General features: G+C 44.3%; 1 protein-coding gene across 3 annotated transcripts in view; it reads left to right on the top strand.

The window, feature by feature from the left end:
- The window catches only part of MYOF (myoferlin), a 153,238-nt gene that overhangs the window by 33,259 nt on the left and 106,697 nt on the right, over positions 1–13,282 (top strand). For all 3 annotated transcript variants that reach the window (XM_035025232.1, XM_035025241.1, XM_035025221.1), the window contains exon 4: positions 11,106–11,214. In XM_035025232.1, the coding sequence (XP_034881123.1) occupies positions 11,106–11,214 (109 nt within the window). The remainder of the gene's footprint in view (positions 1–11,105; positions 11,215–13,282) is intronic.

Genomic DNA, 13,282 nt, shown 5'->3' with positions numbered 1-13,282 from the left:
CTTGCTGGTTGAAAGGAGCTTTCTGAAGAGCTGAATTACTCTGAATTCTGTTTAACTCAGTATATACAGCTTATTATCACTTCAATATGTAATCAATATATTAAAAACCCAGGTGACGGTGGGATGGACACTACTAGTTGATATTGTGTTAACTTCCCAAGAACAGTGATCTGGGGACTGAGGCCACTGGTGACTCATCTGAAGAAGTGAACAAAATGGGAATTTTAGGCCCTTATGGCAGGGTCCCCGGGGGAAGTCTTTTTAATTGGAAGATTAGTTCTGTGTCCTACAAATGTCGCTGCGTCATTGGTCACCATCTTCCGGTGAAAGCCAACCCTGAGTTGGCTTTGGAATGAACAGTGTGGATGAAAATGCCAGTGTTGTCTGTGGGCTTACGGTGCTAAGCCGCATGCTTCTCCTCAGGAACTGTGAACTTTGACCTTATTGCCACCAAGTAAACAATGCATATACCTTGGTCAAATTTGCCTGTAAGTACATTGCAGGAATCTGGGAATACGCTGTATGTTTGTCCAAACTATTTCTGTATTTTGGCCCCAGGTTTTTTTTCTTGGCTTTTTTTTACTAAAGATTTGGCCTTCAGGGATCTGCTCTCTGCTCAGTGTGGGAACTTCCTTTCCCCTGGTAGTAAGTACAGGGTGGGGGGCAGAGTTTTTCTATCAGCTTACAGAATGTCTTGCCTATTGATGTTGCTGTTGCCATGGAAACTGGTTGTGCAAACACGGCTCTCACTCTGCATCTGCTGCTCTGGGCCTGGGAACAAACAGGTTTGCCTGCATGCCCCTGCCCACACCCAGGGCGGACTGCCAGAGCCGGTCCCTACATGCAATGCAATGATGCATCAGCAACATCGTTCCCGGGTGCTGGGAGCTGGCTGGGCCGTTCAGCGCAGACTCTGTCCTTCCCCACTTCAGAGTCCTCCAACCAGCCCTCCAGGCTGAATGAGGGTGAGAGAAGAGCCAGAAGTGCCGCTTGGTCATGTGATGAAAATGAAATATTTTTAGCTGAAATGTCAGAGTAGAAGGCTTTTCCCAGCCGCTGAAGAATAAGAGTTCTCTCTGCAGACAGGCAATTCAGCTATCACCGAGCGAGGACTTAGGGAGTGCCGAGGGCTAGGCCAAGCCCTTTGAAAGCATTATCCACTTAATTGCAGACACCCTCTGAAGCAGGTCCTATTTTTCCCCAGAGAGGCTTAGTATTCTGCTCAAGGTCACATAGTAGGTATGTGTCAGAGTCAGCATTTATGTCCAGGCCTGTGTTCTTGACTCTTACATTATACTGAAAACCTCAAACCACCTGTAGGAACCCAAGCGTAGGTAGAATTACTGATTAACTGTCGGCTAGAATGGAAGTAATTTTTCTTTCTAATTTTGTAAAAAAAATTAAGAACAGTCATCAGAATATTGGTAATTCCTCCCTACTTAACAGTTTTAAGCAGGCATTTTTATACTCTTGAAGAGTAAGTCACTTATGCTCATGTTCTACAATGGACAAGATAAATTTGGAAAGTATATCTCATCTCATGTGATCTTCACAATGACTTTGAGAAGTGGAGATGAGATTTGAGGCTGGGACCCTGATCCCTTGGCATCCTGGCCCAACTGTCACTCCACCTGATTTCCTTTTTTTTTTTTTTAAAGATTTTATTTATTTATTTATTTATTTATTTGAGAGAGAATGAGAGACAGAGAGCATGAGAGGGTGGAGGGTCAGAGGGAGAAGCAGACTCCCTGCCGAGCAGGGAGCCCGATGCAGGACTCGATCCCGGGACTCCAGGATCATGACCTGAGCCGAAGGCAGTCGCTTAACCAACTGAGCCACCCAAGCGCCCTCCACCTGATTTCCTAAAGAAGAATCAGCTTTAGGAGCCTGGCAGTGTAGGAATGAGAAGTGTTTACAAGATTTCAGGTTAGTGTGTGTGTGTGTGCTCATGCGCGCTCATGCTTGTGCTTGCATGCATGCTAAGGAGGAAAAGAGTTACCAGTTAGGGCTTTTGTATTTACTGTTCCCTCTGCATGGAAGACTCTTTCCCTGAAATGTTGTCATTTGGCCTTGGCATCAGGGACCACCCACCCTAGAGTAGACCCTACTGTTGCTCATCACCCTGCCTTGTTTCCTGAGAGCCCTTCTTGTTAGCGAGCTCATGTGGGCCTGGGAGTAGTGGAGGGAGTCCAGCTGGGCATGTGGACATTTGTGTTGGGTTTTAGATAAGTACTCAGAGGTGTGGCTGGTCCACATTCCTGCTTTATCTGGCTCAGTTCACCACCATCTGACATGTTCTTATCTATTTGGTTATTCACTTGGCCCTCCCCTACTAGACAGTGAGCTCCACATCTGTCTTATTCGCTGCTGTAACACCAGCGTTTAGCACAGTGCCTAGCATATAATAAGCTCTCAGTAAGTGTTTATTGAAAGAATTAACAAGTTCATGATACTAATACATGAATGAAATCTAAAGTATCTTGCATTGGACAGTTAGCCCACCTCGTAATAGGCCATTGATGTGGAATCTGTCCAGCTCAGCTCTCTGGACAGCCCTCTGGTTCCAACTTGGGTTTAAACTGCAAAGGAGTCAGAACGCAAAGGGGTCAGATCACAACGGAAACAAACACCTGTCCCAAAGCTCCTGCCTTTTTGTAGAGAGATGTGGAACTTACCCCTGAGCTCAGAGGAAGGTAGCAGATCATAGTGCTTGAAAGCTGAGATTCGGGAGGCAGACAGAGACTGCTTAGAGACTCAGCTCTACCAGTGACTAGTGGTGACCTCAGGCAAGTGACTTAACCCCTCCAGGCCTTAATGTGACCATAGTTTGGACATTCTGCTTCCACTAAGATAAAATAACAGGGACCAGATCTACTCACTCACCTGATACACCAAAAAACTACAGAAAACATATATAACCATGGTTTCAGATATTGAACACCAGCAACATGGGACAGTGACTGCGGAGAAAGGGGAGGTAAATGAAATGAGCCCTGTGAGGGCCCAACTTAATGCCTAGAGAGTGTTCCCAGGCCGCAGTTCAGGGAGGGGGAGTCAGGCAGGTCCCAGTTGTCTTCCAGAGTTGGGATCATGCAGGTGGGAGTCTAGAGCTACCCACACACATACACCCAGAGTGGTACCGGGGGCTACAGAATTAGAAAAAGAAAAAAGACAAGCTTGGGTTGTGAAATATACTAACTCCCTGAGCAAAGGTTTATGGCTTTTTGGGGTTCTTTTGTTTTTCTTTTTTATTAGAGAAAACAGACTGTGGTTTGGAATGAAATTAATTTCGTGGAGAGGTATGGTATGGCTTATGAGAAATTTTCATTTCCTGGTATACAAAAGACCTTGTCTTCAGTCTTTTAATACCTGGATTTCTCCTAGCAATGAGACTCTCACTTCTGACCCTGCCACATGTAAACGAGATAGTGGGATCTGTGTAGGTGAAGTGACCACCTTTCCTTTTCCACTGTGGTTGGTGAAGAGGGATGGACAGCCCACTGGAGCAGCTTCACAGGCTGCGTGGACAACTAACTAGAAGCCGACGTTACTATGGCATGGCGTTCTCGGTTCGGTTCTCTTTAGTTCCATATTTTCAGTAGAGCAGCAGAGCTATGAAAAGATCAAAACTGGCCTGGGCTGGGCTGAGTCCAGGTGCTGGAAAGGCTGAACCCCAGGGTGTGGGAGGGCCAGTTAAGTAGCTGCCACAAGCCTGCTGGCATCCGTCAACATCTCATGAGTATGTAAAGGTGGCCCACAGCCCTGTAGAAAGATCCAGAGAGACTTGAAAGAGAAAGGCATTTCATAATGACAAGAGCTATAAGTGTCTTTTATTTATTTATTTATTTATTTATTTATTTATTTATTTATTTGAGAGAGAGAGAGAGAGAAGCAGAGGGAGAAAGAAGTAGGCTCTCCGCTGAGTAGGGAGCCCGATACTGGGCTCGATCCTGGGACTCCGGGATCATGACCCGAGCTGAAGACAGCTGCTTAACCTACTGAGCCACCCAGGTGCCCCAAGGGCTGTAAGTGTCTTCTAACTGCACTTGGAGGACCATCTCTTGGGAGAGGAAGCTTTACAACTTGGAACTCATTTGCAAGGTTATGGGACTATCTTCAGTGATGTATCAATTAATGTATTCATTCGGCAAATGAGTACTAATGCCTACGTGTACCAGACACGGCTCCAGGCACTGGGCGTACTCCATGCCGTTCACAGGGCTTGCATCTGAGTGGAGGGAACACCAACATCAGATGGTGGTCAGTAATGATGAAGAAAAATAAAGCGGGGGAAAGGAGGAGAAAATGACGAGGGGTGTGTGTGTGTGTGTGCTGGTTACATAGGGTTTTTATGTAAGGAATTGTTTTGGGGTCTGTTTTATAGTGAAATATCTTATGAAACCTATGGCTTTAAAAACTTTATTCAGATTCCACCAATTGGGTTTTATGAGAATTCAGTTACAGCTGAAATTTACTTCTGATCTAATCCTGAAAATAAAAATTGTTTTCCAAACAGATTCTTGGTATATACAGCATTGGAGTTGGGGAGGGAGCTGTTTCATGTACATAAGAGAAAGTTTTCAGAACTTTGCATAACAGAAATGGATGTGGGTACTTAAAGGGGTTCTTATCTGTTCATTCCTGCCTGCCTACCCAAATCCCTGCATAGATGGCCCCTCTCTGTGATTTAGGCTGTGCATGAGTTCATACCAGCTTTCCCTGGCCTGGTGTCACATGCTTGTTTTGGATCCCTTTTTCTAGAAGAGTGTCTTTGAAATAATAAAAAGTAACTGTTAAGCACTTACCACATCATCCTTACAATACTGTTAGGTAGTAGCTGCCATAATCCCCATTTTACAGACAAGGAAACTGAGGCTCAGAGAAGTACAACAACCTGTATACGGCCTCTAGTACAAGGGTGAGTCTGAATTAGTCTGCTCTGCCTAGCTCCAAGTTCTCAATCACTGTTATTCTGTCTCCCTCACCTTGCTGGGTCCAAGTTCTTGATGAATGAATGAAAAGAGAAGGAAGGAAGGAAGGAAGAAAGAGGAAGGAAGGAAGGAAGGAAGGAATGGAGAGAGAGAGAGAGAGAGAGAGAGAGAGAGAGAGAAAGAAAGAAAGAAAGAAAGAAAGAAAGAAAGAAAGAAAGAAAGAAAGAAAGAAGGAAAGAAAGAAAAGAAAGAAAGAGAAGGAAGGAAAGAAAGAAAGAAAACTACTACCTTGATTCTAATGACTGGGGGGATTAGACAGAGACAGAGCCTGGGTGTTCCCCTACATTGCACAAGCAGGCAAGCACAGATTCAGATCCTTGAGGACTGAAAAAGCAGGAGAATTGGTCAGGTGAAAATAGCTAAACAGCAGGTTAAAGTCATTTATCCCAGAAGTAATTACCGAGCCTCACCTGCATGCCAGGCATTAGGCTAGCTAACCCGCTCCTCGCGGCCACAAAGTGCCTGACTCCAGCCCAGGTGCCTCCCTGATCGGGAGAGCTTTGGGTGCAAAGGCCTTGGCTTCTACTCTGCTCCTTCTCTGGTTGAAGTGACGCCATTTGTTGCAGGCAGCAAGGTTGGGAGGGACTGGAAAAAAGGAAGTTGTTGCCGGCCCTGAATCCTGCAAAACCTGCTACAGCCTCCAGACTAGGTCAGTGATTCCAAAACCAGGAACGGGAGTTTGTGAAAAGTACAGAGCACAGTCCTATCCCAGAGGGGCTGGTACCCAGCCAAGCTTGGGAGTCACCATTTGATGAACAGGGCAAAGGCCCCAAGGCTCTCTGACAATCCTGGTGTGGAGTGAGGAGGCGAAGCCACAGGAAAGGTACAGATAAGTAGGCTTAATGAGTAGATTTTATTCGAGTTTTGTTTACTACTTTGTCCTATTAAATAATTGGATTTCTCTGCCCATTTTTCAAATGTAAACCTGTGTTATCGTATTGAATGTACTTTTAAAAACGACACATCTCCCTCTCTCTGGATCTAGCTTTGCCAGCTACCTTTCCTACCCTGCCCCCCCTTTCCTCCACCCATCCCTCTGCTTTTGCCCCCTGCTGCCACTGAGAATCACTGTTTTAGACCATTGTTTCTCAAACTTCCTGGGTATAAGAATGAGCTAAAGACAAAGTCTGACTCAGGGTCCTGGGAATCTGTGACTGCCCTAGTGATTCTGCCGCGGGGAGGCCTGGGGAACCATGATCTCAGAAACGATGGATGAGCTAATCCAAAGGGCCAGGGTGGGCCGCCTGGGAGACTCAGGAGGGTTCCCCACTGGTGAAGTGGATGGGAGACCCAGAGATGCTCTTTGAGGGGGGGTTTGGCTTACAAACGGCTTCCTGTGATAGGATTTGCTGTCATGGTTGCCCCAGCTTCTCCCACTCATCTGGTCATGAGCAAGGCGTAAGCCTGGCTCTCCCACCTTTGGGCTCAGCTGGGGGTGCGGTGGGAGTGGGGCAGGGGAAGAACTTGAATGATACTGGCCCTGGGGAAGAAGTGTGGGGACGGGTGATGGGGCCCAGCCAGGGAACCCCAAGGCCACACCAGCCTGGTCTGGTTGAAACGTCAAAACTCAGCTGGCTTCAAAGGGTGGGCATGACTGGCCCTTTCAGGGTTTCTACAGGGGACCTGGGAGCAGCTCGGAGAAGTATTTGTCCTCAGCCCAGCTGGGGATTGTTATGCCCTCCCAGAGCATGGAAAGTTGAGACACGCTGCAGTCTGTAAAGGCGAAAACAGCACAACATGTGATTTAATTTCCAGAGTCCAACGTATTTTTCCTTCCCTTCATGAAGGAATTTCCAGTAAACCCTCCTCCAGTAATCCATGTGGGCTGTGTCCCTGCTGTACAGAACAGCTTGATATATGTGAGCTCTCATGATTAAGAACTCGGCCAGCAAAGCCCTTACTCACCACAGTGGCATGTGGTCGTTAACGTTTGTGTCTATGCTAACAGGGAGAATGTTTCCCTTTTCTCTTGTTTAAACATACTAGACTTTGTTTTAACAAGTTAAAGAACTTCTTAACCAACCCTTGCATGACTAAGTTGACTGGTTCACAGTTCCACTGCTCAGAATTAGTTCCATGTCGCATGGAGACCCTACTCAACACTATCTAGATGTTCAAGAGCTGTTAAGGGATAAGAGCAGGATTGGGCTTTTCTTCACTTCAGAATACATCTGCAGCTTATTAATTCTGCAAGTAAAGCTGGAGAGCTAAAGGGCCTTGAGATTCTTTCACTGTAAACTTTCCCTCTGAGACGTGGTCCATCTGTTTTAGTGTTGGGTGGAGTCCATGGGGAGACTCTTAGTTTTATACGCAGATTCAGGGCGAAGCATGCGCAGTACTGTCCCACTATAGATATTTAGCATATTTATAGCGTTAGTAATGTGAAAGAAAAAGGCTTCTTGGTTTAGTGTCACCTCCTTTAAAGGAAACTGGTCTGTGGTCCGGCTGCACTGTTCTTGTCCACTGCGTAGGAGGCCGGGTCATGAGAACAGCCTACACCAGGAGTTCTGCAGAGCTCAGACTTGCCCATAGGGGGTGTTTCCTCCAATTTACAGTGAAACCCCTTAGACGTTGTAGCTGCATGCATTTTTCTTCAACTCAACCTAGCTGTTAAAAATATTTTGCAGGGGGTGGTTAAAATCTTTCCAGGCTTTCATCTAAACACAGTATCTTTACTTCCGAAAAAAGAAAGTGAAATTTACTTTTAAACCATCTCCCCCACATACAAACATCAAAGCATCAGAATTTTATGATGAAAAAAGTAAATCTTAAGAAATGGGACTAAGGGTTTCTGAAAGAAGGAATTGAGGTTTGGGTTAAAGTAGGTTGCTTTTCTTTTACTCCATTCCTGGTCTGTTCTCTGTTGCCAACCTCTCACGGCCTCCGGGGGCGGGGGCGGGGGGGGGGCGGAGCTGCAGACAGTGGTTGCGTCAGAATGGAGGCTGTAAAACCATTCCGGGCCAGGAAGGGCCAGTGGATGGGCTTCATGTCCCAGGTGATCCTGTTCTCTCCATTTAGCACAAGGCACCGCTCCCTACTGTCTTACACGTAGTCCGCATTTCTGTTATTGGCCTAACCTTTCCCCTGACACCATATGAATTTAAGCTTGACCCACGAGATTATAGGCCAATAAGCTTGAAGGCAGAAACCCTGCATAGTATTCTGGATTGTCCAACATGGACGTATTTTAAGATCTATTTTTTCCTAAATCAATGAACAAGGACTTTAAGAGAAAAGAAATATTTAACATGAGATGGTTTCCTAAATAGATCTATGTAGAAAACATCCCATGCACGAGCCTCGCTACAGACTTTAATAGCTGAGAAGGGTCTAAGAAATTATTTACTTCAAGCCACTCATTTGCAGATAGCGAAGTAGGCTCAGAGAGTTGGGTGACATAGCTGAGGCTTGAGGGAAGTTGGGACACCAAGTTAGGGCAAGAACAGAAACTGTCTAACGCAGTGCTTCTCAACCTGGGGCCGTTTTGCCCACCAGGACACAATTGGGAAGGTGTAGACAGGCCAGTGCATTGAGGCCAAGGATGCTGCTGAACACTGGACAAAGCCCAGCGCAGCCCCCCAAACAATTGTCCAGTTCAAAATGTCAGTAGTGCCAGGTTGATAAATGCTGGTCCAACCCCAGGCCAGCCCTCTTTCAGTATCATCCCAGCATGCTATACTTTGTTTTCTCCTAAGAAGTATTTATTGCTGATAAGAGTTTCAGGTCATCTTGGCTTCAGCAAAAGCAAATCTGTACATGTCCAGTGTACGATGTTATTTTAATCGTACAGTTAGGTTATGAATTATGGAACTGTGAGGAATAAAATCCAGTGTGTTTCCATGTCTTTCGAGGCGAGTACCATTTAGACATTTAATACCAGTCAGATGACTTTTGAAATTGTAGTTTTCCCATTTTGTCCTAAAAACTCAATTAGCCAACCTCATGGCTTACTATGCTATTTTTTAAAACTTGGGAAGAAATGCTCATCAAGCTCATATCATGTGGGGCTGAGGGAGATGTGGAAGAGATTTTGCCAGGGACTCTCACTTTGTGTGGGAGGTGTACTTGTTTCATCTGGTGGCGATGAAGTCATGTGTAGTAGACTCTTGTCCTCAATATGTCAGGGGAATTAAAATCCAAGTGAGGAGAAAACATACCCAGTTTAAAAAAATTTAGCAAACTTAGTGAGTGCACATACTCATGTGAGAAATTACCCTATAAAGGCTCCATCAATTCTCAGCATTGACTGAGAGACTCAGTTCCTGTATTGACCTAAAAGGTGTTCACTCTTCACCCTCTGGAGGCAGAATTTGTCCTTTCCATTGCCAGTAACTGGCTCTACTTGAGATATGAGAAGAGATGAGAATCCATCACGGTTGTTGAGCATCTTATGCGGTGTTCTGTCCAAGAACGTGCCTTCTTCCAAGAAACTATGTGCAGCATTTCATGCCATTGGGTAGATTGGGTGAAACAGGGTGCCATAGCAATTTTCTGGTCTTTTGCCATATAATATGCCTATTCACAGAAAGTGAAATCACTTGTTCATATTGTCAAGTCCATGGATATATGTGGTTGAGTGACTGACCCCAGATCTACAATCTAGTTCCATTTCTGAGATTTGAGGGGGGGCAGGAGAATACAGATAAACGTCAGTTCAAAGTAAGCGTTCGTGGGTCCTGGGATCGAGCCCCACGTCAGGCTCCCTGCTCCGTGGAGAGAGCCTGCTTCTTCCTCTCCCTCTCCCTGCTGTTCTGCCTACTTGTGCTCTCTCTGTCAAATAAATAAAATCCTTAAAAAAAACAAAACAAACAAAAAAACAAAGTAAGCGTTCGCACGTTAACATCAGTTTTCATTCCTGATTTTTAAAGAAACTACTACATGTGAAAATAAAAGGAATAGTTCCCCTGCAAGATGAACTCTCCTGATTATTACTTTTGCCCAAAAGCCCAGAGTTATGTTTTATGCTCAACTATGGTTTCTTCACCCTGGGTTTTTTGATATAAGGAGTCTCTTCTATCACTTTGAGGATTTGATGCTTAGTTTTCTATTTTTATGCTAATGATATTCATGCTATCATATCTGCCATTTATTAGTATCAGTCACTGCAAATGTAGGCAAGGTATAAGTAAATAATTTTTAATTTTTAAATATTTTAAAATTCTTCCTGTTTCTCTTTTCTGTTTTCGGTCCATACTGACAGCACACCTCTGGGCTTTCTTTGCTTTTTCATTGCATTTCACAAAGGGAACTTCCTCAATTCACCCAATCTCATACCGTGTTGTCTGTTATAACCCCCAATGTACAGAACTATATTCTGCAGGTCACATTTTTGTATTCACTAACCCTCAGGGGTTGTGTGTTCAGTAAATTTTTTTGACCATGCGCCCTAACTACAAAAATGTTTTGGGTGTTCATTCTTAATGTATATAGACTTATTTATTCTTTCCTTCATTCAGTAAATATCTATGAATAAATGAACTCTGTTCCAAGCAGTGGGGTGAGAGTAGCGAATAGAAAAAGCAACAGTCTGTGCCTTTCGGGGCCTGACTGTGGTAAAGCAGGGAGACACGTGTGCCTCTGTACTGTTAGGTTATGTGCACTGAGGGGTAGCTGGGTAAGTGGTAGAGGCTGAACATAATCCCTCCGGGCCCAGGTTGAGGGAAAAGGACACCCATCCAACTTTTGAATTCTGCTCCCGAGTATACACGTTAGTAAGTTGGCCTCATCAGTAAACTAGCAACCTGTTTATACTTGTAGAAGGTCTCCCTGAGGCGGTGGGGGTGGGGGGGCATTTTACAGTGGGCAATTTTGATCAAAAATTTTGTCCTACTTTTCTCTCGGATTCTGAGGGGTGCTATTCAGTCTTTGTCTGATGACCCATGACCATTCATGGGTCATCTCATTCATGACTTGAAATTTCATAGGTACCATAGACTCTTGAAATGACTACTTGTTCTGGAAAAGTGATGTTTATTGCCAAAATTCCAAAATTCATTTCATGATGAGTGATTTTCATGATAACAGACGAATAGAAAGGGAGTGGGTAGGTCCACTGAGTCAGTGGAAGCATGCCTCTCACTTAGGTTACTGTGCACTTTCTTGTTTCACCTGCAGGTTAATTGGCACGGCCACTGTAGCCCTGAAGGACCTGATTGGTGACCAGAGCAGATCGCTGCCATACAAACTCATCCCCCTGCTAAACGAAAAGGGGCAAGATACTGGGGTGAGCACTTTCTCTTTTGTTGAATGGCTTTGAAGTGAGATAAGTAAGCAAAAAGTTCATTAAGAAGAGTGTGAAATTATAATCAGTTCACCACACACACACACACACACACACATACACACCCACACACCCCTACTGGTTTTGAGATAACAGGTCCACTTGCAAATGGTATGGTCTTATCCTATACTTGCAATCACAGAGCTAATAGATTAGATAAACTTGATTTTCTCTGACAGAAGAAAATGCTCTAGAGTGAGTGGGACCCTCTCTTGGTATAGTTCTGTGCATATCCCCTTGGGTGTTTACATTTGTGTGGTGAGCATAGCTGTGTGTCTCAGACATGCTCTGAAACATTCTGTAGAAGGTATTTCATTAGTATTACCTTGGAACATCAAGATGTGAATATCATGATGTTTATCACCGATTGGCAGCTGACTGTTTTCTGACCACAGCCTCTCTAAATAAGTACATACTGATATTTTGTCTGATGCGAACCCAGAATTCTTTCTTGAGTGCACTTAAAAGAAATAAACGGACTCAAAGCTCATAGCTCTCAGATTTCATTTGATTGCTAACAGTGCTCATAAAGCTACCATGCTTGCCCCATTAACGTCTAACACCTTTATTTTCCAGTCAATTTATTTTGCTTGGGAGCCTGGACAAAGGAAGAAAATTTTGTACTAAAATAGGTCATCCCTGTAGGCAAGACTACAGGTTAGGCTTCTCAAAGCCTATTGAGAATGTCTATTTTGTTGGTCTAGGCTCCCAAACTTCTAAAACATAAACTCAGAATGTCATCTATCATCTATTTTTCCAAAACCTGGCTGAGAGAAACGATACTTAGGAAAGATGGTACAAGTCAGTGATGTGTCTGGCTGGTTTTGTTTTTGTTTTTTAAGATTTTTAATTTTTTTTTTTTTTTAGATTTTATTTATTTGAAAGAGAAAGACAGAGATAGTGAGAGAGAGAGAGCACAAGTGGGGAGGAGAGGGAGAAGCAGGCTCCCCACAGAGCAGGGAGCCCAATGCGGGACTCGAGCCCAGGACTCTGGGATCATAACCTGAGCCGAAGGCAGATGCTTAACCGACTGAGCCACCCAGGCGCCCTGTTTTTGTTTGTTTTTTTTTAAGCACAGAAGCAAGCACACATAGAAATGGAGCACTTCTGGGATTCCTGATGTTATCAGGAAATCACTGATTCAGAAGTTGAGCCATCCATGTCCTCTTCTAAGTTTTGAAAGTTTGATTCTTCACTTAGGTTTAGCAGTTGAGCTCCTTAGTGCTGCTTGCATTCAACCTTCAGGTCGTGGCCTGGGTCTTTGGCATAGGTAGCCATGGGATGCTGCTCTTATGATTCTTTATTTGCCACGAAACTGTTGTTGGGAGCCTCCTTTGTGTCTCCCAGATCTGTAGTTCCTAAGTTGGCCACAGAATGTGCTGATCCATGAGGGAGTATTCACTGATGAACAGACAGATGAAAGAAAGCAATATGGCATGTGCGTGCGTGCTCTCGAATGTGTGCATGTACTAGAGTTTACCACGTGTCATAGGAGTGGCAGGTGGAAGTATGGGATGCCCACTGAAATTTGAATGTCAGATAAACAATGAGTAATTTTTCAGTTTGACTATGTGCTAAATATCATGTCTGTATTTTAACTGGTAACTTGGGTGTGTACATGCAGGTGTGTGGGTGTGCGTCACATGCGCCATCCATATTTGCAAAGGATTCCGTTTATTCTGAGGTTTGTCCTTCCTCATTTTTGCTGTTAAAATTCATTTCTTTTGTGAAGTTATCGTAACAGTAGATAGTAGTGGTGGGCTTGGGTTAGCATCCCTATGTTGACGCTCTCTAGGAAACCTTTTTGAAATTGTGTAGGTTCATGAAATACGTAAGTATAGGAAACTCTGCCCTAAAGTAGAGCAAGTAAAGTAGAGCAAGTAAAAGCCCCATGTGAAAAATTTATCTCAGATTTTAAAAGTGGGAATGACTTTATTTCCTGTAAGGAATTAGTATGTTTATTCCTTTCTGAAAATGAAAGTTACACAACATTTTCTGTTCTCCTTCTTGC

This window comes from Mirounga leonina, unplaced genomic scaffold (genome assembly GCF_011800145.1).
Source record: "Mirounga leonina isolate KUSES-001 unplaced genomic scaffold, KU_Mleo_1.0 Mir_114, whole genome shotgun sequence".
Taxonomy (NCBI): domain Eukaryota; kingdom Metazoa; phylum Chordata; class Mammalia; order Carnivora; family Phocidae; genus Mirounga; species Mirounga leonina.
The sequence above is the reverse complement of the archived record's forward strand: the minus strand, read 5'-3'. Positions and strand labels throughout refer to the sequence as shown.